This window comes from Macrotis lagotis, chromosome 1, assembly GCF_037893015.1.
Source record: "Macrotis lagotis isolate mMagLag1 chromosome 1, bilby.v1.9.chrom.fasta, whole genome shotgun sequence".
In the NCBI taxonomy this organism is placed as follows: Eukaryota; Metazoa; Chordata; class Mammalia; order Peramelemorphia; family Peramelidae; genus Macrotis; species Macrotis lagotis.
Window position 1 is genome coordinate 296,218,520 of NC_133658.1, and position 26,716 is coordinate 296,245,235.

General features: G+C 37.0%; 1 protein-coding gene across 3 annotated transcripts in view; it reads left to right on the forward strand.

Moving 5' to 3' along the window:
• Positions 1-26,716, forward strand: part of LOC141505372 (tyrosine-protein phosphatase non-receptor type substrate 1-like) — an 86,969-nt gene that overhangs the window by 22,911 nt on the left and 37,342 nt on the right. For all 3 annotated transcript variants that reach the window (XM_074211174.1, XM_074211172.1, XM_074211173.1), the window contains exon 4: positions 25,451-25,765. In XM_074211174.1, coding sequence (XP_074067275.1) covers positions 25,451-25,765 — 315 coding nt within the window. The remainder of the gene's footprint in view (positions 1-25,450; positions 25,766-26,716) is intronic.

Consider the following 26,716-nt stretch of genomic DNA (forward strand, 5'->3'; position numbering starts at 1 on the left):
TAACCCTTTCAGATAACTTTGCTTTTGAATGTGTTTGCTCATCTTGCTGGAGACAATGTAATGTAATGTAATAGAAAGAAAACTGGATTTGCCAGCTAAAGATCTGAGTTCAAATTGTGCCTTTGCTACTAGATGTCATGATGATCTTGGGCAAATTATTTCCCCTTTCTGGATCCCATTGCCTTATCTCTAAAATAAAGAACTTATATTTCAGCTCTAAGTCCCATAAACTTGTCTGTTGAGGTCCCTTCCAGCTCTGCTGTCTTATGTTCTAAGGTCCTTCTCAGTTCCAACATTCTTTGTTCTAATGTCACTTCTAGCTATGACATTCTGCTTTCTACAGATGTTTCCTTGCCCAATAGACATTTACTATAATATACAGGTATTATGGGCATTTTTACTGGTCTTTTTTGCAGAAATTAAATTTGCAGATTGCAACCAACAGGACATGGGAGACACCTGGGTAGTACCTGGGTGCAGGTTCTAGTACTGGAAGCAGGGGAATGGTACAGTGGGGGATATCTCCTGTGGGAGACCCACAGGAGACCTTTTTTCTCTGGTCTCAAGAAACATTCTTCAGGAAGTCTTTCCAGTCTTGAAAATGTTTCCATCTAAACATACTCTGGCATAACAACAAACACTCACTGTCCAAATACACAAAATGTGCAGCCCGCAGAAATGTCACTGACAGAAGCTGTTGGAGCTCAGAAAAGTCTCCTTGCATTCTGTAAATAGCAATCCGGGACAGAAAAGCATGTGATGGGGGCTTTGTTTCACATCATCCCTGTGGCTTCCTGGAGTCTTTGTCTGGTGGTTTCTGCTGCTGCTGGGAGGCAGCTTTGTCCGTGAAAAGAGACCTACACCAGGAGCCTTGGGTTTCTGTCCAGTCTTGTGACTATGGGTCATAATAATAGCTCTGTCATCATCTATAGATGGTCTTGAAGTTTTAGAAAGCAATTTTCTCAAAGTAATATGGTGAGGTTGGCATGGTATTATTGTCCTCATTTTACAAATGAAGAAACTGAGCCTTAGGGAAATGATTGCCTGGGAGATTTCATAAAGGAGGTGTAAGACCTGGAATATAATAATAATAATAATAATAATAATAATAATAATAATAATAATAATAATAATAATAATAACTATTATTATCATTAATAATAATATAGCTAACCATTATATAGCACCTGCTGCTACTACTACTATTTTAAAATAGCTACTGCTTTATAGTGCCTATTATATGTCAGACACTGTCCTAAAACTTTATAAATATCATCACCTTTGATCTTTACCAAAACCATAGGAGGGAGATGCTATTATTATATCCATTTTACAGATAAGGAAACTCAGCCCAAGCTTCCTGACTACAAATCTTTCTCCTGTTTCTTTCTCTATTGAATGAAGGAGTTAGATTAAATGCTTTCTAAGATCCTAACTTTAAATCTTATGGTCTTATAACTTGGTGATTTCCCGTGACCATTGCAATTCTTAACACTCTGGTGGTAGGGCTTATTTTTTTTTGGCCATTGAGGGGAAAAAAAGATTTTTGTATTTCTAAGATTCATTTTTCAATTGGCTTTACTTTCTCATTTATTAAATATTTTAATTAAAAAAGATAAAAAAGGCCTTAGAATCATAAAGGAGAGACCCTTTAATCCTATCTCCTTCGGTTATATATGGGGAAACAGACCTAGAGGTGAAGTGACTTAGCTAAGTCACTATGAGTGTCAGAACTGGGACCTGACCTAGATCTTCTGACTTCTAGACTAGTTTAGTCCTGGAAATTTCATGACAGTTCAGATCTCCTATTACAAATGCTAACCCTATTGTTTTAATAATCTATGTAAATGATTCCTCTCTTGTAGGAAAAAAAATAATGGAGCACTATGAACATAGATAAGTAAAACTAAAAGTGCTATAGCACGTTAAATATGTACAAAATTGACTAAAACTACTAATTTATCTTTTAAAAATCAGGTAATAATAACTAAGGGATCCCAAGTTGGTCTTTACAAGGGCCAGTGAGAATAGAAATAAATTAAAGTATCTGAATCCTCTAAATTTCAGTCCAGATCGACCAGCCTTTTCTCAGTGCTCTTCCTTCTTCAACTCTCTGCAGCTTTAACATTGTTGATCACTTTTTTCTCCTCGACACTATCCTCTCTCTAGGATTTTGTTTCATTTCTCTCTCCTGGTTCTCCCCTTACTTGCTTCTTCTCGGTCTTCTTTGCTCTATTTTCATCCAAGTCACTCCTGTTAACCATGAACGCCCCCAAAGATTCTTCCCTCCTATGCTCTTTGGGTAATTTAATCAGTTTCCATGGATTTGATTATCATTTCTATGCTGCTAATTCTTGGATTTATATATCCAGTCTTAATTCTTTCCTATCCTCTAATCATGCTGCCTATTGGATATATTGAACTGGAAGTCCTATCACATCATAAACTCAACATCCTCCAAACCAAACAAGTTATTTTCCCTCCAAGACATCCTGTCTTATTCCCATTCTTTCTTCCATTCATCCAGGGTCTCAACCTAGGTGTCATCCTTGATTCCTGTGCTTTCTCTCACCCCCTTTATCCAATCTGTTGCCAAGTCCTATTGATTCTTCTTTCATGACACCTCTGGTATGTATGCTTTGTTCTCTGATATTGCTACCAGCCTGGTTGCATGCCCTTATGACCCCATATGGGGACTATTTCAGTAGCCTACTAGTTAGTCACCTTGCCTAAAGCCTCTCACTGATCTGTTCTGACCTTCACTCAGCTGTCAAATTGATCTTCCTAAATTGCAGACTTCACTGTGAAATCCTCCCTTCCATAAATTCCAATGACTCTCTATTACCTCCAGAATCAAATTTTAAATCCTCTATTTGGCTTTTAAAGCCCTTCATAAGCTGGCCCCTTCCTATCTTTCCAGATGTCTTATATCTCATACCCCGTCTCCCTTCCTCTACCATGTTTTCTGCAATCCAGTGACACTGGCCTCCTTGCTGTTTATTGCAAAAGACATTCTTATCTCTTGAATGGACATTTTCATCAGTTATTTCTTATGTCTACAATTCTCTTCTTCCTTTCCTCCAACTTCTAACCTCCTTCAAGTCTCAATTAAAATTTCATCTTCAACTAGAAGCCTTTCCTGGACCCTTTAAATGCTACTAGTGTTTTCCCCCTATTATTTTCAATTTGTCCTGAATAAATCCTGTTTGTACTTAGCTGTTTGCATGTTGTTGCTCTCATTAGACCGTGACCTCCTTGAAAGAAAGGACTTTCTTTGTATTCCTAGCTCTTAGCAAAGTAACTGGCACATAGTAGGTGCTTAATAAATGATTTAACATACTTTTTTATTAGTTTTTTATCATTTAGTGGGGTTTTTTTATTTTGAAATTAATTGGAGTTAAGTGACTTGCCCAGGATCACACAGCTAGTAAGCATCTGAGGCTGAATTTAAACTCAGTCCTCCTGACTCCAATTATGTACTATTCATTGAACCACCTACCTCTCCCATTGACTTACATTTTTTTAAAGGCACTGTTCTGGGTGCTGAGTATACTGTATGTGGTTTATTTAGAATGTTACAGATCAAAGTCTTTTGGGGTTGTTGGGGTTTTTTTTTTTGGCAATCTGAGTTAAGTGATTTACCCAGGCAGCTAGTAAGTATCTGAAACTGAACTCAAGTCCTCCTGACTCCAGGGTAGGTCCTCTATCCGCTGTGCCACCTAGATGCCCTACAGCTCACATTTCTCATTGTTCACATTTTTCCATTGTGCCATGGTTTACTAAACACTTTCCTCACAATACTCTTTGAAGTCAGTAGAGCTATACTACCATCCCCATTTTACAGATGACAAAATTGAAGAAATGATGACACCCTAATTTGATTAGTGGAAATGGGACTGAAATTCAGATTTTTGAATAAAATTTTATGGATCCCTTTTTAAAAATTCTTTTTTCCTCCACTGTGTTTAAAGCTAAGAGGAACCTTTTCCCAACCCCCTAATTTTACTGAAAGAAAGTAGATCAGGAGAGACTGACCAACTTAATGAAGTTAAAGGATGAGATCATTGTTTGAGATTTTGCTTACTTCTCCATGGTAGATGGAGAGGGTTTTGATTATGTATCATAGATAGGGGAAGTATATCCTCCTGAGTGATTGATGATTTAATTGGATTGAGTTATTATAGCTTTGAGCTACACAGGCCCATGAAATAGAGCAGACAGATCTGCTTTGAAGACATTGAGACACAGCAGATTCCAAAGAGTAGAATGTGGTAGAGGGGGGTAAAGTCTGTGCATTGCCACATATCCCTGTGTAAGAACCATGGAACCTTAGATAGATCTTAACCATTCAGCAGCAGTTGGTGAGAGGGCTCAAGGTTGGTGAAGTGACAAGATTTCCTGGACCTTTGTCACCCAAAGAGGGTAGAAGGGAATCATGTGGCCTCTGAAGAATAGGGAACCATATGGCCTGGGAGGTTGTAGCCACCAAGATACAGGGAGACAATGTTTATAGGTCTGGTCCCAGACTTCTAGAAAGAGAGGAGTTTCAGACTGTGCCAAGGTGCTAACCAAGTTTCCTGGTGAGAAGAGGAGGAACCTTGTGACTTTTACTACTCAAATCTGTACAAATCTGATGAGTGACTCCCAGTCTATCCCTTAAGCATTTTCCCTCCTAAGGAATCTAAACTGCAGGGTAGATTATAAATCTGGAAGACTGTATAATTCCTTGGAAGGGAATGTAGGGTTCACTGAAGAGAAGATGTAGTAGGGATTTTTGCTTGTTTTTGAGATTGAGCCTCCAGGGGGACCTGAGTTCAAATCCAATCTTGAACACATGCAAGCTGTATAACCCTGGGCAAGTCACTTACCTCCAATTGCCTCCCCCAAAAATTACCCAAGAAGATTGGTCCTCCTCTGATCAGCACTGGAACTTTGATCTCGCAGTTACAAACCTGAGCCAATTCAGCCTTCCATAAACAACTTAGTGGCCCTTCCTTCTAGGGGCTAACCATATTGATGTCAGTTTTAGTGTGGCACCTGATCAGCTGTTAGTTCAGTGCTCAAGAGATCCACCAGCTTCAGCCACCTTGATAGCTGTTTGGTTGGTTGGTGGTTGATTGTCCTTCATTGTTGAAGAGGACCAAAATGGCATTACTATGTTGGGTCAAGGTACAGTGTATCCAGTTTGGCTGATCAAACCAATATGAGCTCACAAGACTCTGTCAGAAGTTGGGCACAAATAGTCTATATTATAGGGATGTAGCATCACATTTGGCAAGAATTCTTTTTTATTGTTAGTGGACTACAGTTTGAATTGGTTTTGCATTTTCTGTAAAGGAAAATCAAGTCTGTCCCGAATCCAGAAATATACCCAGTGCTGGATGCTTGCAAGGAAGATAGCACTTTTTCTTTTTTTAACTTATATCTAGAAGACCTAGACATATTCTGAGATTCCCTGGGAAAACTATGAGTAGTGGAAAAACAAAACAAAGATACAATTTTGTGGGAACTCCCAAGATCCATCCCAGTATATATAAGCCCAGAGTTTGGGGCAGAGAAACTAAGACCTTGCCTACTGCAAACATGCCTAGGCTTCCTAAATAGTAAAAATCTTTCACTTAATACTGCCATTCCTTCAAATTCTTTTCCTAGATCTGTTCTCCCTTTCAAAACTAAATTTCTAGAATGGTTCTTTCTCAGCATTTTCAATTTCTTATTTTCCAGTCATTTTTCAGGTTCTTGGCATCTGACTCCACCCAACCACCTTTCCCCCCAAATGAAACTGATTTTTTGAAAGTTATAAATATTTTCTTGTTATATCCAATGATAAAAAACCCAATAAATAATTACTTGAATCCAATGACCTTTTCTTAGTCCTCATTCTCCTTAACCTCTCTGATTCTGTTAATCAATTTTTATTTCCTTGGCTTCTGGGATACTGCTGAATTTGTTCTCCTTCCACTTGTCTGACCATTCCTTCTAATTCTCTTTTTCTGGGTCATCATCCATTTTCTACCCTCATGTCCTTAGGGTTCTGTCCAGGGTCTACATTCTACCCTTTGGTAATCCTATCAATCCCCCTGGTTCAATTAAAAACAGCTCCTATATCTATTTAACCAACCCTAATATCATTACTGAACTACAGACCTGAAGGTACCAACTGACAGTTGGGATTCTTCTCCTAGATATATCCCATCACCATCTCAAACTTAACATATCTAAAAATAAAACTCATAATTTTATCTAAACTTGTCCCTCCTCCAGGTGAGCCTGTTTCTGTCAAGGAAAGTATCTCTACCAATCAAGTTTGCAACCTCCAAATCATGCTTAATTCTTCCCTTTCCTTTACTCTTGCCCTTCTAGTTGTCATGTCTTGTTGACTCATCTCCATTGCAACTTTCACATTAGTCCCATTCTTTTGAAAAGATTAAACTTTATTTTTCCAGTAAAGAAAAATCTACCTTTTCTCCTTCTCTTTCACTTCCAATTAAGAAAAAAAGAAATCCAAAAACTCCTGTTACAAACATATATCTTTCCCAACACCAGGGTCTTTTCAAATGAGTCCTGTCATGTAGCTAAAGTATTTAAGCTTCAGCTTCAGTATTTGACCTTCTAGTGAATAGTCTGAATTAATTTCCTTAAGTATTGACTGATTTGATTTCCTTGTTGCCCAAGGAACTCTCAAAAGTCTTCTCCAGCACCACAGTTCAAAAGCAACATTTCTGCAGCACTCCTCATAGTTCAGTTCTCATAGCCATACATTACTACTGAAAAAGACCAAAACTTTGACTTATGTAGACCTTTGTCAGCAAGGTGATGTCTCTAGTTTTTAGTTTTGATGCCCAGATTTGATATAGCTTTCCTTCCAAGGAACAAATATTTTTTAATTTCATAGCTGCAGTCACTGTCTGCAGTGATCTTTGAGCTCAAGAAAATAAAATCTGATGCTGTTTCCATTTCTTTTCCCTCTATTTGCCAGGAAGTGATGGGATCAGTTGCCAAGATCTTATTTTTTTGGATGTTAAGCTTCAAGTTAGCTTTTATACTCTCCTCTTTCACCTTCATTAAGAGGCTTCTTAATTCTTTACTTTCTGCTCTCAGAGGGGTATCATCATCTACACAACTGAGATTGTTAATAATTCTCCTAACAACCTGAATTCTGACTTTTGTTTCATCCAGTCTAACATGTCACATGATATACCTTGCATATAAGTTAAATAAATAAGGTGATGAAATACAATCTTATCTAATCTTAAACCAGTCAATTGTTCCATATTTGGTTCTAACTGTTGCTTCTTGGCTCATATATATTTTCTTCTGTGGGCAACAAAATGGACTGAAACTCCCATCTCTTTGAGGACTTGCCATATTATGTTGTGAGACACATGGTCAAAGACTTTAATATAGTCAATGAAACAGAAATAGATTTTTTTTGGGGGGGGGACTCTCTTGCTTTATCCATAATCCAGCAAATGTTGGCAATTTGGCCTCTAGTTTCTCTGTCTCTTCAAAAACCAGCCTGCTCTTCTAGTAGTTCTCAGTTCACAGATTGCTGAAGCCTAACCTGCAGAAAGCCTTGCTGGTATGAAAAGAGTGCAATTGTTCAGTAATTTGAACATTCTTTGACATTGCCCTTCCAAATTTACTAGTATCTTGAGAATAGCACTTTAGCAACCTCATCCTTTAGGATTTTAAATAGTTCAACTAGAATTCTGTCACCTCCATTAACCTTACTGTTAGTAATGCTTCCTAAGGCCCATTGGACTTCATTTTCAAGGATGTCTAGCTCTGATGAGTAATCAAACCATTTTGGTTATCAGTAATGTTAAAATTTTTCTTCTTGCCACCTCTTCTTAATCTCTTCTGCTTCTTTTAGTCTCTACCATTTTTGACTTTTATCATGCCCACTTTACATGAAATAGCCCCTTGATATCTCTAATTTTCTTGAAGAAATCTTGTCTTTGCAATTCCATTGTTTTCTTTATTTCTTTGTAATGCTCATTTAAGAAAATCTTATCTGTTCTTGCTATTCTCTGAAATTTTGCATTCAATTGATATGTCTTTCCCTTTCTCATTTCCCTTTCCCTTTCCTTCCTTCTTTAGCTATTTTTAAGACCTTATCAGACAACCATTTTGGCTTTTTTGCCCTTTTTCTTTGGAATTTTGTTACTTCCTCATGTGCAATATTGTGAACCTATGTCCATTGTTCTTCAAACACTCTTTCTATTCACTTCACTTCATATTCAAAGGGTCATATTTAGGCCATATTTATTTGGTCTGATGGTTTTCCTAACTTTCTTCAAGCTAACTTTGAATTTTGCAGTTAAGAAGTTTATGATCTGAGCTACAGTCAGTACTAAGTCTGTTTTAACAGTTTAACTGAGTAGAGCTTTTCCACCTTCAACTACAAAGTTTATAATCAGTGATTTTAATATTGACCATCTGGTGTTCATGTATAGAGTCAGTTTTTAGATTGTGGAAAAAAGAGTATTTGCTATGACCACCTAGTTATCTTGACAAAACTCTATTAGTTTCTATCCTGCTTCATTTTGTATTCTTGTTAATACAATTATCTTTTGACTTTCCACTTTTCTATTCCAATCCTTTATGATAAATGTGACATCTCTTTTTGTGTTATTTCTAGAAGTTATGGCTCTTCATAGACTAATCAACTTTGACCTCTTCAGTGTCAGTGGTTGAATAATAGACTTGTATTATCGTATATTAGACAGTTTGTCTTGGATTCAAACAACTATTTTTCTGACATTTTTGACCTGCTTTTCTTACCCTTTTATTGATTCTTAGGGAACTCCATTTCTTCTAAGGGATTCTTGCCTACAGTAGTTATATGCAATGATCACTTAATTAAATTCATCTATTCCTATCCATTTAAATTTACTGACAACCAAGATGTCAGTGTTTAATTTTTCTATCTCCTATTTGACCACATTGATTGATCTTACATTCCTGGTTTCTATGCACTATTGCTCTTTACAGTATCAGACTTTCCTTTCATCACCAGACATGCCTGTAACTAAGTTTCCTTTCAGCTTTGGCCAGACACTTTATTCTTTCTGGAGCTACTTGAAGTTTTTCTTTGCACTTCCCCAGTAAGGCTCATCTTCTGGTGTCATATCTTTTATCATTTTAATACTGTCCATGGGGTTCTCTTAACAGAGATATTGGAGTGGTTTGCCATTTCCTCTTCAGTGGTTCATCTTTTGTCATAATTCTCCACTATGACTTATTCATCTGGGAGAACCATAGTTTCATAAAACCCTTTACCACAAGGCAAGTGATCCAGGAATGGTCACTTAAGCTAATTGCTTTGTTTTCTTATTCTCCCTTAGTCTTCCTTCTTCCCTGTTGAGTGAAATGTATTTCTGTATTCAGGGATGTGTGTGTGTGTATGTGTGTGTTTGTGTGTGTATGTATATGTGTGAGTATGTGTGTGTGTGTGTTTGTGTTCTTCTCTCTTCTCTCTTCTGATCATTTCAGATGAAAATGAGGTTTAAGCATCACTCATTTCCCTCAACCCCTTCCTTGTTTATATTGACCTTTACTTTGATGATGAGATAAATTTCCCACCCTTCCTCTCCCTTTTCCCCTGTTCTAGTATATTTCCCCCCTCTCTTTCTATTCATTCTTATAAGAACATCAAAATATAACAGAACCATTTTTCAGCCACTCTCTCTAATTAAACTCCCTCTACAAACCCTGATTATGTCAAGATTTTGAGAGGATATGTTTATCATCTCTTTATATCAAGATATAAAGTTTGACCTTATTTAATCATTTAAGATTATTATTAATGTTTATCTTTTTATATGGCTCTATTCTTGTTTGGACTTTAAAGTTTTTATCATCTCTGGTTTTTTCATCCATAATGTTTAGAAGTCTTCTATTTTATTAAGGGTCTTTTTTTACTCCTGTAAGATTATACTTAGTTTTGCTGGACAAATTATTCTTGTCAGTAAGCTTATAACATTTGGCTTCTGGAATACTGTATTACAAGTGTTTCTCTCCTTTATAGGGATGGCTATTAAATCATATGTGATATTAATTATGTTTAGATGCTTTCTTTCTTGATGCTTGAAATATTTTGGCTATGATATTCCTGGAGCTTTCATATTTTGGTGATTCTTTAAGAGGTGACTGGTAGATTTTTTTCTATTTCTTTTTTACTCTCTTGTTATAAGAATCCTGGGCAGTTTTCTTTTACAATTTCTTGAAATCTGATGTCTAAATTCTTTTTTAGTCATAACTTTTAAATTATACTTGATGTATTTTCTAGGTTACTTATTCTTGCTATGAGACACATTTTCTTTTAATTTTTTCAGCCTTTCATCTTTGCTTTAAAAGTTCCAGGTGCCTCATAGAATCATCATCTTCTATGTGTTCCATTCTAAATTCCAGAAATTTGGTTTTTTGGCAAAGTTTTGTATCTCTTCTGCCAAACTGTTAATTCCATTTCTGAAAGGAAAGTTTTCATTTCTTTATTTTTTCTTTTAGTGCTCTCATTTTATTTACAAAAATTTTTAAACTACTTTTTAATTCTTCATCTCTCCCAGAAATTCTAGTTGACCTAGCTGTATTTTCCTTTGAGGCAATGCTTATAGATGTTTTAGAGTCATTTTCATTTTCAGAATTTGTGCCTTGAGCATGCCCCAAATCATAGTAACTTTAATAGTGAAGAGTCTTTTTTTTTTGTTTGCTCATTTTTCCAGCTCATACTCTGCTCATACTTTCTTACTTCAGACTTTTTCTTAAGGTGGATCCTTCAGCAGTGGCTGCACAGATTTTTGTTTTCCCTAGTTTTCTGTGACTGCTTTCTTGGAATATGGAGTGTTGCTATTTCAGGATATCAGATTTAGCTCCTGCTGAGGATCTATAAGTTTCAGTGCTCCCCAAGTGGTCAAGTCCAGAGAAAAGTCTGATGGATACTCTCCTGCTCCAAATTCTGTAATTTTCAAATTTGGGTTTGGGTTTGAACAAACATCTGTTCTCTTGTCCCAGTCAGAGTTCTTGTCTTGTCCTAGTCAGAGTTCCAGTAGACTTTTGCTGGACTCAACCACTCTCAATTAGGTAAAAAGTCGGCTGTTTCAGTGCGACAGAATTATAGATTCTCTTTTGGTCTGGGATGCCTGCCCTGACTGTTTCATTGCACGCTTCAGTCTGGGTTGGAAGCTGAATCTATGACTCTCCTTCACTTTGGGGGTCAGAGCCATATAGCTACTGTTGCTTCTGAACTTGCTTTTACTCAGTACACAGGCTAGGATTACTGACCACTTATCATTCTGGAATGCCACTGCAAGGTTTAGGTTCTCTCTTTAGTCTACCCTGGATCTGTAACCTAGAACTGTTTGGTTAACTGCCAGTTAATGCCTACTCGTGCCCCTTGCAAAAGTCAGAACCCTCTATGTTGGATCAGGGACCCTTTTCTGTCATGATACATGACCTCTCCCTGAGCTGAGAGGTTCAGTACAGTCATTTTTACCTAGCTTGGCCCAGGCTCTAGTATCTACAAATCTGTCTGTCTCACTTTACTAACCTGGGCTATTAAATGACTCACTACAATTTTTTTTTCTTATATTTTTAAAGCAAAACTTGATTTAGTGTGTTTTCTAGCTCTATCTGAAGGAGTTGTGGGATAGAGTTCAGCTATACTTTCTTCTGGCACTCTACAAACTGGGCTCCATTCTCTTCCTTCAACTTCCATTGTCTTTGCCACCTTCAGCATTTCTATAACCTGATTGATCTCTTCTCCCACCAAACTCCCCCCACAGTTGCCAAAACTGATATCCTAAAATAAAGATCTGACCATGTCATCACTTCACACACACACACACACACACACACACACACACACACCATTCCAAACTTAGCTTTTTCCTATATACAATATTCCATTTCTTATCCCTATGTCTTTGCACCAATGGTCAACTCTTTCATAGATATTTATTCTTTTAGGTTGTTTTCTTTTTTTTTTTTTTGTAAGGCAAACGGGTTAAGTGGTTTAGGCAAACAGCTAGGTAATTATTAAGTGTCTGAGACCAGATTTGAACCCAGGTACTCTTGACTCCAGGGCTGGTGCTTTATCCACTACACCACCTAGCTGCCCCTGTAGATATTTATTCTTATCTTCACCTTTTACTCAAACAAGTTTAGGTTTCCTTTGAAACAAAGTTCAGGGGCCTCATCTTCACCAAAACCTTTCCTAATCTCCCTTGTTGTGAAGGCCTTCTCCTTCTTGAAATGACTCTATTACTTTGAACATTATTTGTGTGGACACATTGTATTCTTCTGGTAGAATATTAGCTCCCTGAAGACAGAGACAGATTCTTTTTTTTTTTTATTTGTGTCTCCAGGGCTTAAGCACAATGCTTTGTACATACTAAACCTTTTAATGTTTGTTGAATTGAATTAATGCAGTTTGCCCGTGGTCATACCAGGAGTAAACAGCAGAGCTGAAACTCAAACACACTGTCACTTAAATCTTCCAGAATAATCCCTCTAATTGTTAAGACAGCCGTACCTCTTCCCTTTAATGATTAAGATATTAAATCATCTTTGCACATACCTGTGATAGACTGTATGATTTGTTTTTCAATGTTCTGCAAATGAATGATATTGTTCCTAAATAATATACAGCCCTATGTTAAATATAGTGGGCTGCTCAAACCACATTTTGTAGTAGAAAGAGCAGTCTAAACGCTGGCTAAGTGATCTTCCTAAAATGTGAGTCTGACCATTACACCTTCCTACTCAATAAAATTCAGTGGCTCACTATCATATACAAGACCAAATATAAAATGCTCTTTTCAGGGTTCAAAGGCCCCTATGACCTGCCTCTTTCCCTTTATTTCCAGTTCTTTTTACACCTTACATTAACGATACTCCAAACCCCTCAATTTGGCATCATCATCGTCTTTCATTTGACCCTTAAAACAATATTGAGTATATGCATGTCATGTAACACTATTGGTCTATTGGAAACCAGGAGGGATGGGAATTCAGGGAAGCCTGGAAGGATTTGCACGAATTGATGCTGAGCGAGATGAGCAGAACCAGAAAAACATTGTACACCCTAACAGCAACATGGGGTGATGATCAACCTTGATGGACTCGCTCATTCCATCAGTTCAATAATCAGAGACAATTTTGGGCTGTCTGTGATGGAGAATACTATCTGTATCCAGAGAAAGAACTTTGGAGTTTAAACAAAAACTAAAGACTATTACCTTTAACTTAGAAAAAACAATTTATCTTATTATGTAATTTTGCTATCTCTTATACTTTATTTTTCTTCCTTAAGGATATGGTTTCTCTCTCATCACATTCAACTTAGATCAATGTATACCATGAAAACAATGTAAAGACTAACAGACTGCCTTATGTGGGGGTGGGGGAGGGAAGCAAGATTAGGGGAAAAATTGTAAAAGTCAAAATAAATAACATCTTTCTTAAAAAAAAAAATAGGGGCATCTAGATGGTGCAGTGGATAGAGCACCAGCCCTGGAGTCAGGAGTACCTGGGTTCAAATCCGGTCTCAGACACTTAATAATTACCTAGCTGTGTAGTCTTGGGCAAGCCACTTAACCCCATTGCCTTGCAAAAACCTAAAAAAAAAAAAAAAACCCAATATTGGGAGGTAGGGCTATTCACAGATGACAAAACTGATGCATACAAAGATTAAATGACTTGTCCAGGCTCCAGGCCCTCTAGCTACTGTATCATCTCACTGCCTCAATCCAGTAACATTACTATTCCTACTATTCCTTGGAGAAGGGCCCCCCCCCCTTCCACCCATCTCTCAGTTGTAGGCATTTGCTCTGGCCATCTCCCATACTTGGAATTCTTTCCCTCATTTTTACCTAATGGCTTCCCTGACCTCCTTCAAATCCCAACTGAAATACCATCTACAGAAAACATTTTCCACTCTTTCTTATTTCAGTCTTCTCTGTTAATTATTTCCACTTCATTCTATTTATAGCTTATTTGTACATAGTTACCTGCAAATTGTCTCTCATTAGATCATGAACTTCTGGAGAGGAATGAATGTCTTTTAACTTTCTTTGTATCCATAGCACTTAGCACAATTTCTGACGCATAGCAAAAAGTTAATAAATATTTATTGACTATCAACCCAGAGTTACCATTTATTGACTCTGTGTGACCATGAATGACTCACTTAAATTCTCTTAACCTCATTTTCTTTTTCTATAAAATGGGAATAATATCTACCTTACAACTTTGAGGGCAGGGTTGTTATAAAGATGGAGCAATATAATGTATGGAAGCACTTTTACCAAATTGCTATATAAATAAAAGGCAAAATCATTGGTTCAATTCACTATAACATTTATTATGCATCTTTTTGCAGGTGACATTGAAGGAGATAAAAAGCTTAGATAACTATTGGGTATAAAACACTATACTAAAGAAAAAATTCCTGACCTTAGGGAGCTTACATTTTATTGGATAAATACACTATTACTTGCATTATTTCACAATAACTATTATACAGGGGAATAAAGGGAACAAAGGAGATACCAGACAAAGTGCTCCAGGATTATTTAGTGAGGAAAAGAACAATAATTAAATGGGGTAGGGTGGGGTGGGGAGAGGCAGAAAGGGGAAGGGATCAGGAAAGGCTTCCCAGTGGAACTGGCAACTGAACAGACTTCAAGATTTGAGTAGATGAATCCTTATCATCAAGGAGAGAGACTTATGGATAGGCACACAATTTATGAATAAATGAGATAGAGAGAAATGTGAGGTATAAAAAAGGATAATTTCAACTATGTTAAATTAAACAAGGGGTTGTAGAAATAAAACAAATTTAGCCAAGATCATAAGGAATGCAGAAAATTGGAAGAAAATGTTTATGACAGTCTCTCGGATAAAGGTCTCCTATCTTAAATATATAAATAATTTTGTCAACTTTATAAGAATATGAATCATTTTCAATTGATAAATGGTCGAAGTATATGAACAGGCAGTTTTCCAATGAAGAAATCAAAACAATTTATGGTCCTAAAATTTTTTTAAATCATTACTGATTGGAAAAATGAAAATTAAAACAACTTCAATCATTTTACACTTATGAGACTGACTAAAATGATTGAAGTGAAAAGCAACAAATGTTAGAAAAGATGTGGAAAAATTGGGATATTAAGTTATTTTTGGTAGAACTGTGATCTGATTCAACTACTTTGGGGAACAATCTAGAATTATGAGTTAATAAAGAGTTAATAAATGGCCTATACCCTTTGACCCAGCCAATAGGACTATTTCCAAAGATGATTAGGAAAAAAAGAAAAGAACCTATATGTTTTAAAATATTTATAGCAGCTGTCTTCATGGTGGCAAAGAAATAGAAACTGCAGGGATGCCTGCCAATTGGGGAATGACTGAACAAGGTGTGATGTATAACTGTGATGGAATACTATTGTGATGTAACAAATAATTTTGTTGATTGTAGAAAAATATGAATAGACTTGTAGGAAATAATTAAAAGTGAAATGAACAGAACCAAAATAACATTGTATACAGTAACAGCAATATTGTTTTAAAAACAACTTTGAGCAAATAAGTCATCTTGATTATTAGAAATACCTAAATTAACTGCAAAAGACCGACATTCTGCATCCAGTGAAAGAAGTGATAAATAGAAATATGTATAGAATGATTTAACACATATGAGAATACATACGTGTATCTTTTGGGTAGTGAGGGTAGCAGGAAGGGGAAAGAAAAGGTGAAGAGAGGAAGCACTTCTGATATTGATTTATTTTATCTTCTGCCCTCTTTTGACTTTGGAAACTAAGGGCCCCATCTATGATTCCTCTCAAGGACTGGTACTGAAGGCTTTCTTAGTACCAAGCCTTATTGTTTTCCATTTGCAAAGTTAGCATCTATTCCACCCTACATCACCACATGAAAGCCTCTATTGCTGTGTGAAGCAACACATACCCATTCTTTCACCCTTTATTGTAAGTCCTATAGACTGAGTCCATAACGAGGGTAGAATTCACTAGAGAGGAAGAAGAGTTGCTTGATACTCTCCAAGAAAAGGGAAGAAAGTTCCTTTGATTGCTGTGGGATTCTGGTGGTTAAGCCTTTGTGCTTTTTGTTGTATCAAGTAGAGTCTATCCTAGCTCATATCCTTTTTGCCTGAATGCTTACAGGAAAGCTAATGTTATTTCTAGGGGGAAACCTTAGGCTAAATCACAAATTATGAAGGTTACTATTGAGAGCAGCCTTCAAAGTAAACCTTATCTATTTTGTCTGGGGTTAGGGAGAGGTAAGTTTATGAAGGTGGTAGAAGATGGAGATATGGAGCTTGCAACATTTGTTAGTATGGCATGATTAGCTTTGAGAATCCTCTATGTAGAGAAAATAATTGAAGGGGAGTGAACAAAGTTAACAATGGGACTGGGGAGAGAGAGAGAGAGAGAGAAATACAAGGTCAAACCATTTTGGAACATTCACAGGAATCAGGAAGAAAACAAGAACTAATAGAAAGGTTGAGGAAAACCATTTTGTTATTAAAGCCAATGGAGAAGAGAGTATCCAAAGGGATGGGATGTACAGCAACATAAAATGCTGTAAAGAGGCAAAGGATTTATGAAATCAATTGATTTTAGTTCAAGGAGCACTCAAGTAACAACTCTGTGCAAAATATTATGCAAGGCAATGAAAGAGCAAAGGCTAAATGAGAACTGCCCTCAGGTAGCTTGTATTCTGCTGGGGGCAAATGACAATTTAAAGAAGAGAGTTCTGATAACTTGGAAACTTTTCATAGCAAATTAAACTTCAGTGACAGAAGCTAAGAATTATAATGTGGAGGTAAGGAGTGAGATCATGTGAGGAGCGAGCCTTTGCAAGAGCATAGAGACAAGAGATGGGATACTAGGTTGAAGACCATGAAGTAGGTCAATGCCAAACTGAAGAGTTTTGGAGTTTTGTTTTATTTATTTTTTATTTTTTATTTATACCAGAAGCAATAGAGAGCCACTAAAAATTCTTGAGCAGGTGAGTGGTATGGTCACATCTTTGTTCTGTAAAGATTGTTTTGAAAGTAGTATGGAGGTTGGACCTAATATCTATCTGGGAAGAAATTAATGAATGAAATATGCCCATTTTTCCAGACTATAATATTCAGCTTAGACAACTTAAGAGGCTTTTGTCTGTGTGTGTGTGTGTGTGTGTGTGTGTGTGTGTGCGCATGCGTGCACACTTGTGTCTAAATACCTTAGATTAACATCATAGGTGAGTAATGAATTGGGCACATTGGCCAGAGAACACTCTGAATGCCTTGGAAAATCACCGAGTTCTTTTAATGACCACACGTTTCTCCCTAAAATAAGGCCCATCTTTTTAAAACCAATATTCCTTCAGTGACATATGGGTGTGAGTCATAGAACTGTATAGTTGCTGAAGAATTGCAATTGAGGGTCATGCAAAGGACAGTGAGGAGGTGTATGGTGTGAAGAGGATGCAATATATTACAAATAGGGAATTACTAAGGAAAAGCAGTTGAAAGGGTGTCACAAAAAAAAAACTATGAACAAAAAGATGGGCCAGTCATTTGGTAATGTGAGGGAAAGCCAACTGATGAACAAGCTGGGTGCTCCAAGATGCCCCCAGTGATGTTAAGGAAACTTAAGGAAGGTTCTTGCAACATGTTGGGAGAATAAGAAGAAAAAGAATAAATAACTAGCATTTACATAACATTTAAGATTTAAGAGTGCCTCTATGAACATTTTCTTATTTGATCATCATAATTATCCTGGGAGGTAGGTAATTATTTTTACTTTCATTTTAGAAATGAACCTGAAGCAGATAGAGGTTAAATGATTTACCCAGGGTCTCACATCTAGTGAGTATGTGAGACTTGATTTGAATTCAAGTCTTCCTGACTCCAGATCAGGTGACCACTATGCTACCTGACTACTCCTTTGGCAAATTTATGCGAAGACATAGATAGGCTTGGGCCAGCATGGATGATTTTGATATGCAGTGCTAGAAGTATTAATGAAGTCATAGATCTGTTGGAGCATTGCAGTGATCACAGTGGAAAATAAATTGAAGAGGGTAAAGATTAGAAACAAGGAGGCTACTTAGGAGGCTACTGCAAGAATCCAGGTGAGAGGTGATGAGGTTCTGAACTAAGGAGGTAGCCATGTGAATTCCAAGATGAGGATGAATGTTAGAAATGTTGTGGAAGTAGAACTGATAAAACTTCACAACTAGTCATGAAGAAGGAAGAGAAAAAGGAAGAGAAAACAGTCAAGGATGACTTCAAAGTAATGAATCTCAGTGACTATAAGATGATAGTACCTTCAACTGAAATAGGAATGTTTGGGATAAGCAAACATGTGGGGATGAGGTGGGGTTAGATGGTGAGTTGGACATGTTGAGTTTGAAATTCCAAATGGGATGTTCAAGTGGAGATGTCCATCAGATATGGGGATGGAACTCAGAAGAAAGATAGGACTGTAAATAAAGATTCAAAAGTCATCTATAAAAAGGTGATCCTTGAAGATAGATGATTCTTGAATTTATGGGGGTTAATGAGATCATCCAGAATGCAAGTAGAAAATGAAGAGAAGAGGATCAAGGACAGAATCTTAGGAGACGTTCAAAGTTAAAGGACATTGATGATGATGATGATGATGGTGGTCTACCAAGGTGACTGATAAGAAACAATCAGCAGTACACTACTTACTGAAGTATCAGAGTCCCAGGGTGCTGAATTTAGGTGGCACAGAGCATCATCCCTGAAGTCAAAAGAACCTGGGTTCAAATCCAGCCTCAGATACTTATTAGATGTTTGACCTGAGACAAGTCACTCAACCCTGATTGCCTCATATCCAGAGCTGTCTCTGGGCCTCATGATTCATATCTGACCACTGGACCCAGATGGTTCCAGAGGAGAAAGTGAGGCTGGTGACTTAGCATAGTTCTCCCTCACTCAAATCCAAATCATGTGCTTGTCCATGGTATCACCTCCCAGATGTCATGCTCTTCTTTGAGAATGGAGGACAAAACATCAGTCTTTTAGCAATATCACTATAATACAGCTTAGCAAAAATAATTACTTAATATAGGATGCTACCAGAAAATGCATCCTTTACTCAACAGTCATTTATTAAGCCTTTACTATGTACAAGGCATTGTACTTTGCATTGGAGGGAGACAAAGGGGAAAAAAAGGCAGTCTGCCATCCAGGAGCTTGTATTCCAATAGGGAGACAACATGTACTAATGCTATTCACAATGTAAAAATTTGAGAGATAGCCTCAAGTGAAAGGCACCAACAATACAGGGAATTGGGAAAGGCTTCTTACAGAAGGTGAGTTTTGAACAGAAGTTTGAAGAAAGGTAGAAAAGCAAGGAAGCAGAGGCGAAGGAAGAGGAGAGCATTCTAGGCATGGGCCAGTGAAAAGGCATCAGTGAGTGCAGAAGATGTACTTGGATGAAGAATGCTAAGTCTGATGAATAGCAAGGTGGCCAGTGTTGGAGTATGGTGGCAATAGGAAAGGGCCAGGTTGGGAAGTGACTTTAAAAGTGACTCTTTTAAAGTGTTCCTGATTTGATCTTATCCAACAATTACATCATGCCAGTGTCCCAGAGATTTTGTCTCTCACTCCCTTGAAACAAGTGTCCTAACCACCTCATCTCCACCCTATGACAGAGAGCATGCTTCATGATCCTTGCCCCAGACACAAAAGTTCCTAATAATGGCTCTAGTAGTGGGTCATGTAGGACAAGAATAAGGAGGAATCAGAAAGAGGCTGGAGTAGAGAGTTTTAGTAGGAAATGGTAAACAGTGTCAAAAGCTACAGAGAAGTCAGGAGTTTACCAGTTTTGGAGTGAACAATTTAGATGATGGTTAGAAGTTAAGTTACAAGTGGGAATTTAAGGGAGGAAATGAATGCCACAAGTATATACAAATGTTTAAAAGGCATTTTACTATGAAAGGCAAGAGATAAATGGAATTCTTAAAAAAGATGAGTCAACTCAACTTTTTTAAGAGTGAAAGAGGCAGAAACAATAGAGTGATGGGATTAGAAATCTAATTCCAAGGGGAAGGCATAGCTAGAAAACTGCAGATGAAAATGTTCTGATGGCTTTAATGAATGATAGATTTAATAGTATTCAACAGTTTGATATGGCAGTAAAAAATGCTAACATAATTTTAGTTTGCTTTGACATTGAGAGAGATGGTATGCAGAAGAAGGAAGGGTAGTGCAACTGTCCTCTATCTTGGCCAACCACATATGGTTCCAAATTTTCTGTTCTGTATTTGGCACATTTTAGAAAGGATAGTGATGAATCCTAGAGTAAGAAAACCAGAATGGGGAGTAATCTTGAGTCCAACCATAAAAAGAACAGATAAAACAATTGGAGTTATTAAGCCTGGGAAAGAGAATAATTGGGTGGGGTTAAGTGAGTAAGGTGACATATAAAACCAACTTCAAGTATTTGAAGAGTTTTCTTTTTTTTATTTTGTTTCAGTCATAGAAAATCCTCCTCTTCTTTCTCTTCCCTCTTCCCTCTCTCTCTAGTGGAGAAACATACATGTTATATGTATCATTAAGTAAAACATTCCCAACTGGCAATGTCCAAAAAATATATCTCAGTCTGTGCTGAGCCCATCACTCTTTTGTCATATTTACTCATGAGTTCTCTAGAATCCAAGTCCTCTAATCCTTTAATGTTAAAGTTACTAAATCGTGGGTGATCCTGACTATGACTCCATGATATTTGAATTGTTTGTTTCTGGCTGCTTGCAATATTTTCTCCTTAACCTGAGGGTTCTGGGATAGGTCTATAATGTTTCTGGGAGTTTTCACTTGGTGATCTCTTTTAGTAGTTGATTGGTAGGTAGGTCCTTTCCATTTCTGTATTTAACATATTGGGCAGTTTTCTTTTATAATTCCTTGAAATATGTTATCTAGACTTTTTAAAGTGATTTTTAAGTAGTCCAATAATTTTTAAATTATCTCTTTTCAATCTTTTCCAAGTCAGTTGCTTTTCCAATAAGGTCACTCACATTTTCTAACATTTTCATTCTTTTAACTTTGTTTTATTGTTTCTTGAACTCTCATGGAGTCATTAGCTTCCATTTATCCAATACTAATTTTAAGAAATTATTTCTTCAGTAGGTTTTTGTACTTCTTTTTCCATTTGACCAGTTCTGCTTTTTAAGGACTTATTTTTGTTCAGTGAATTTTTATGCCTCTTTTATCATTAGGGCAATCCTGTTTTCCATATTGTTGTTTTCTTCAGTAATTTTTTGTGCCTCTTTGACCAAACTGATAATTCTCTTTTCATAATTTTCCTACATCACCTTTTTTGCCAGATTTTTCCTCTACCAATTTTATCTCTTTAATAGGAATTTTTGTTGGACTTGGTTTCCAATTAATTCTTTTTTTCTTCTGAGTTTATGTTTTGACTACCATAGTTGCTTTTTATGGCCAAGTTCATTTTTTTTTGTTGTTTGCTCATTTTTTCAGTCTGTTTCTTGACTTTGAACTTTATGTTAAAGTTGGGCTCTGCTCATGAGGGTGTGAGAAAGCTGTGTCCCAAGTTTCAGACTTTTTCCATGTTGTTCTTTTCAGAACTGAGGTTCTTCAAGTTTTTGGTGCTTCCAGGATGGTATGAGCCCAGGAGAAGTATGGTCACTTCTTGGGGCAGCTAGGTGGCACAGTGGTTAAAGCACCAGTATTGGAGTTAGGAGAAGCTGAGTTCAAATTTGACCTCAAACACTTGATACTAACTAATTGTGTTACTTGGGCAAGTCACTTAATTCTACTGCCTTGCAAAAAAAAAGAAAAGAAAAAGAAAAAGAAAACAACAAAAAATCAGTTATCTTTACAACCCTTGATCTGTATCCTGGTCTTTATCCAGAAAGACTCACTGTTCCCCTACAGCCTCAAGTAATAATATTTGTCTTTGCCCTGGATCTGTGATCAACTTCCTTGTGACTGATCACAAGTGCTTCTCTTCATCCTGAAACTGCAACTTAGAACTGCCCACGGTCAATAGAGTTGCCAATCAGCACAAGTAGCATACTAGCAAGGGGCTGTGATCTATTTTAAATCAATTCTGACATTCCCCTCCCTACCCACCACCTGTCCACTTACTATCTCTTGGCTGGGAGCTCCTGAAGCTGCTGCTGCTCAGTAATTGCCTCCAAGGCCCATCACAGAATGTGCTGAGCTCTAGACCAACCACTACCTTTAGAGTCACAGACCTCTTCTGCCAATCTCCTAAGTTTTCTTTGGCTGGTTGACTAAGACACTCAAAAAAAATTATTTGAAGATTTATTTTAAAGTTATTTGGAGGGGTGGCTAGGTTGTACAGTGGTTAGTGCACCTGCCCTGGAGTTAGGAAGACCTGAGTTCAAATCAGGACTCAAACGATTAATAATTACCTAGCTGTGTGACCTTGGGCAAGTCACTTAACCCCACTGCCTTACAAAACCAAAAAAAAAAAAATAAAGTTATTTGGAGGGGAACATTGAAAGAGTTCATTTGGGTTGCTATCTGTGCTCTGCCACTTTGGTTCTACCTCCTTGAAAGACTATTTTGAGAAAGAGGAATAAGATTTGTTCTTCCTGGTCTCAAAAATAAAATTAAGAGCAATGCATGGAAATTGCAGAAGAAGATTTCAACTCATTATAAGGAAAAACATTCTAATCAGAGATGTCCAAAAGTAGACTGGATTGTCATAGGAAGTCATGAGTTTTCCATCACTGAAGTTTTTCAAGAGTGAATAATCACTTGTGAGGAAGTTGTAGGGGATATATTTTTTTTATTAGATATGGTTTGGCCTAAGTCATCTTAAAGTTTACTCCAAAACTTGAGAGTCTGTAAGTTTAGAGCATCATGAGTGGTCAGGAAATGATGATGATATTTGTTCTTTGATCTTGAAGACCATAACATCAAAAAGGTGATGACATGACAAGCACATGAATTGGATTTGAGTGAGGGGGTACTGTGTTAAGTCATCAGCTTCACTGGGTCCAATATCCAGATATGAGTCAGGATGACTGGAGATGGCCCTGGATGTGAGGCAATCAGGGTTAAGTGACTTGTCCAAGATCACACAGCTGGTAAGTGTCAAGTGTCAGAGGCTGGATTTGAACTCCCATCCTCTTGATTCCAAGGTCAGTGTTCTATCCACTGCACCACCTAATTGCCCCTGGCCAGAGGCACTAGGTATAGACAGATTTTTTTTTTCCTTTTTGTGTAATTTTTATTTTATTTTATTTTAGTTAACAGGCATTTTTCCCTTCTACCTCTCACTTCCAATCTCCCATTCTTAGGGGAGTGAAGGGGGAAATGCTTGTAATAAATATGCACCATAAAATAAAAATATTCCATGAAAACCTCCATATTGGCAATGTCCAAATATATATATATATACACACATATAAACACATATAAATGTATATATATATATATATATATATATATATATATATATATATATATATATAATTCTGCATCATGAGTCCATCAGATCTCTGTTAGGAGATAGCCTACATCTTAAATGATCCTCTAGAATTGTGACTGCTTGCTAAATTGGTCAGAGTTCTTAAGTCTTTCAGAGTTACTTGTCTTTCCAATATTATTTTGAATCATTCACCTAGTTCTGCTCTCTTCACTTTGTATCAGTTCATATAAGTCTTATCAGGTTTCTCCAAAACCATTGGACTTTAGATATTTACTAGCTTTGAAACTCTGATTGATCTCAGTTTCCTCATCTATAAAATGAGAATAATAGCATTTACCTTACGGGGTTGTTGTGAGACATTATATAAGGTGATATTTATAAAATAGCATGTTTAGCATAATGCCTGATATATAAATGCTTATTTCTTTTTCCCTTTCCACCCTCTTCATCATTTCTTTGTAAAATATATTTTATTTATTTCATTAAAACCTTTAACAATTTCATGTAAAAAAAAGCCTTAACATTCATTTTTAAAAATTTCAAGTTCCAAATTCTCTTCTTCTTTACTGCCCCTTGCTCACCCCTCAAGACTGGGTTATACATATTATATTATATATTATATATTATATATAGTTATACATGTAAAGTCATACAAAACACTTCAATACTTGCTTCAATTTGTATTCAAGAATTCATTCTGGCACTGGCCCTGGAGTCAGGAGTACCTGAGTTCAAATCCGGTCTCAAACACTTAATAATTACCTAGCCGTGTGGCCTTGGGCAAGCCACTTAACCCTATTTGCCTTGCGAAAACCTAAAAAAAAAAGAGTTCATTTCTCTATCTGGAGATGGAGAGAATATTTCAACTTGGGACTTTTGGAATTGTCTTGGATCGTTGTCTTGTTCAGAGTAGCTAAGTAGTTCATAGTTGATCATTTTGTTTGATATTGTTGTGTACAATGTTCTTCTGGTTCCATCCACTTCACTTTGCATCAGTTCATATAGGTCTTCTTAGGTGTTTAGAAAGCATCCTGCTCATCATTTCTTATACCCAATCATATACCCCAACTTATTCAACCATTCCTCAGTTGATTCCATCATTTCTTACAGCACAATATTTCATCATGCACCATGATTTGTTCAATTGACACATACCCCTTTATCCTTCAGAAAAAAACTGCACTAAATATTTGGGGTTGTTTTTCCTCTTTCTTCAATTTCTTTGAGATTTAAGTAGTATCAAGGAGTGGTTTTTCTGTGAGACAGCATTTGCAAGAAGTTTAATGAGAGGAGAGTCATAAGATCACAGGATTATGGGTCTTAATCTGAGAATCTTAGAAGCTATTTAGTTCAAGACTTTCATTTTATAGGGAAGGAATCCGAGGCCCAGGAGGATTGAAGGACATTCACAAAGTCATATGAGCAGTAAACATCTGACAAAGGATTCAAATTCGGGTCTTCTGAAACCAGAAAGAATGTTCTTTCCATTGTGTTTAACTGAATAGAATAGAGGAAGCAACTTCTTAGGATTGAGGAAACCTAAGTAAATTTTCCATCCCCTGACACTTTCAGGAGAGAAGTTTTATATAAGTGAGGTTTAGACATTGGCAGACTCACATTCTTGCCATTTTCTACTCTATAATTTAAAAAAAAAAAAACTTTCTGAGGGCAGCTAGGTGGCGCAGTGGACAGAGCAATGGCCCTGGAGTCAGGAGTAACTGAGTTCAAATCCAACCTCAGACACTTAATAATTACCTAGCTGTGTGGCCTTAGTCAAGTCACTTAACCCCATTGCCTTGCAAAAAAACACTTTCTGAAACAAAGAGAATGTTAAGATAAAACAAGGAAGCAGTAATTTAAGGAAACAACTAAGAGACTGGGTATTGGTATTGATTCTTTGGAGTTTATTTGGTATTTCTATTAACTGTTTATTTAGGACTTTTATTTCATTGCATTTTTTAAATTGTTTCTATGTCTAGCCAAACCTTCTCAGCCTCTGGTGTCTGGCCCCCAGAAGAGAGTAAACGCTAAGGAGATAGAGAATTTCACCTGTACTTCAATCGGCTTCTCTCCCAAAAACATCACTCTCCTTTGGTTTAAAAATGGGAATGAAATCCGAAACAGTTGGACCAAGGTTTTCCCTGAGGGTGATAGTGTCTCCTACAACATCACCAGTACTGTTCAGGTGAAACTAGAAGCTATCGATGTTCACTCCCAGCTCATCTGTGAGGTAAAGCACAATGCGTTACAGAGTCCTCTTCGAGGGATCAAGAATTTGTCAGACATTATCCGAGGTAGGTAAACCCTTGCCTCCAGTACCTTCCCTACTTCCCATCTTTTTTTCCCTTATTGGTCCTCCTTAGATCAGGAACTCCTTAAAAGCAGGGCCTTATTTTCTGCCTTTCTTTGTATTCCCCAGCTCTTAGCAAAGTGTCTAGTACAGAGTAGTCATTTAATAAATGACTGGCTTGATCCAGAGTTGTCTCAGAAGGTTGACCCTAAACTATTAATCATGAAGCCCAAACAGAATCTTCTGAGGGTCAGTCCTGGGAACTGGCTTCTCTTGTTTACAGTATCCCTGCTCCTGCCTCCTGCTTTCTGAGATAATGGAGATAATACCAACTCCTAATCCACTGAGAGTTCACAGGACATTCATTTCTCTCCTTGGGAAGGTGAAAATGTTAATGATGCCCATTTTGCAGATGAGGAAATCGAAAATTTAGAAACTGAAAAGGAGAGGTCTTCTGATTTCAAGATTAGTAATCCTATCATGGCACCCTAAAGCTGCTTCCCAATTCAACAGTGGATAATAGAGTATGACCTATGCCACCAAGGCCTCTGCCCTCACTATGCCAGGAAGAAGGAAGGCAGGAAGGAAGAGGAAGAGGAGTACGGCATAATGAGAAAGAGAGTCAGAAGACTTGGGAAAGGCCTTCTATTGGTCAAATTTTTGACCCTGGCCAAGACATTTTACCTTTCTCATGCTATTTCCACATCTGCAAAATGAAGCCTAATAATATTTGCACTGCATATCTCCCAGAACTACAGTAAAAAAGATTATGTATAAACCATAAAGTCCTAGAAAAATACAAGTCATTATTATTGTTGGATTAAAATAATGAAGTAAGACTAATTTATTAAGTTTTATTATGTGCCAAATATATATGTTAAACTGTGGAAGAGGGGGTGGTCACAAATACAAAAGCAAAGATATCCCTTGCCGTCAAAGAAGGTCACAAATTACC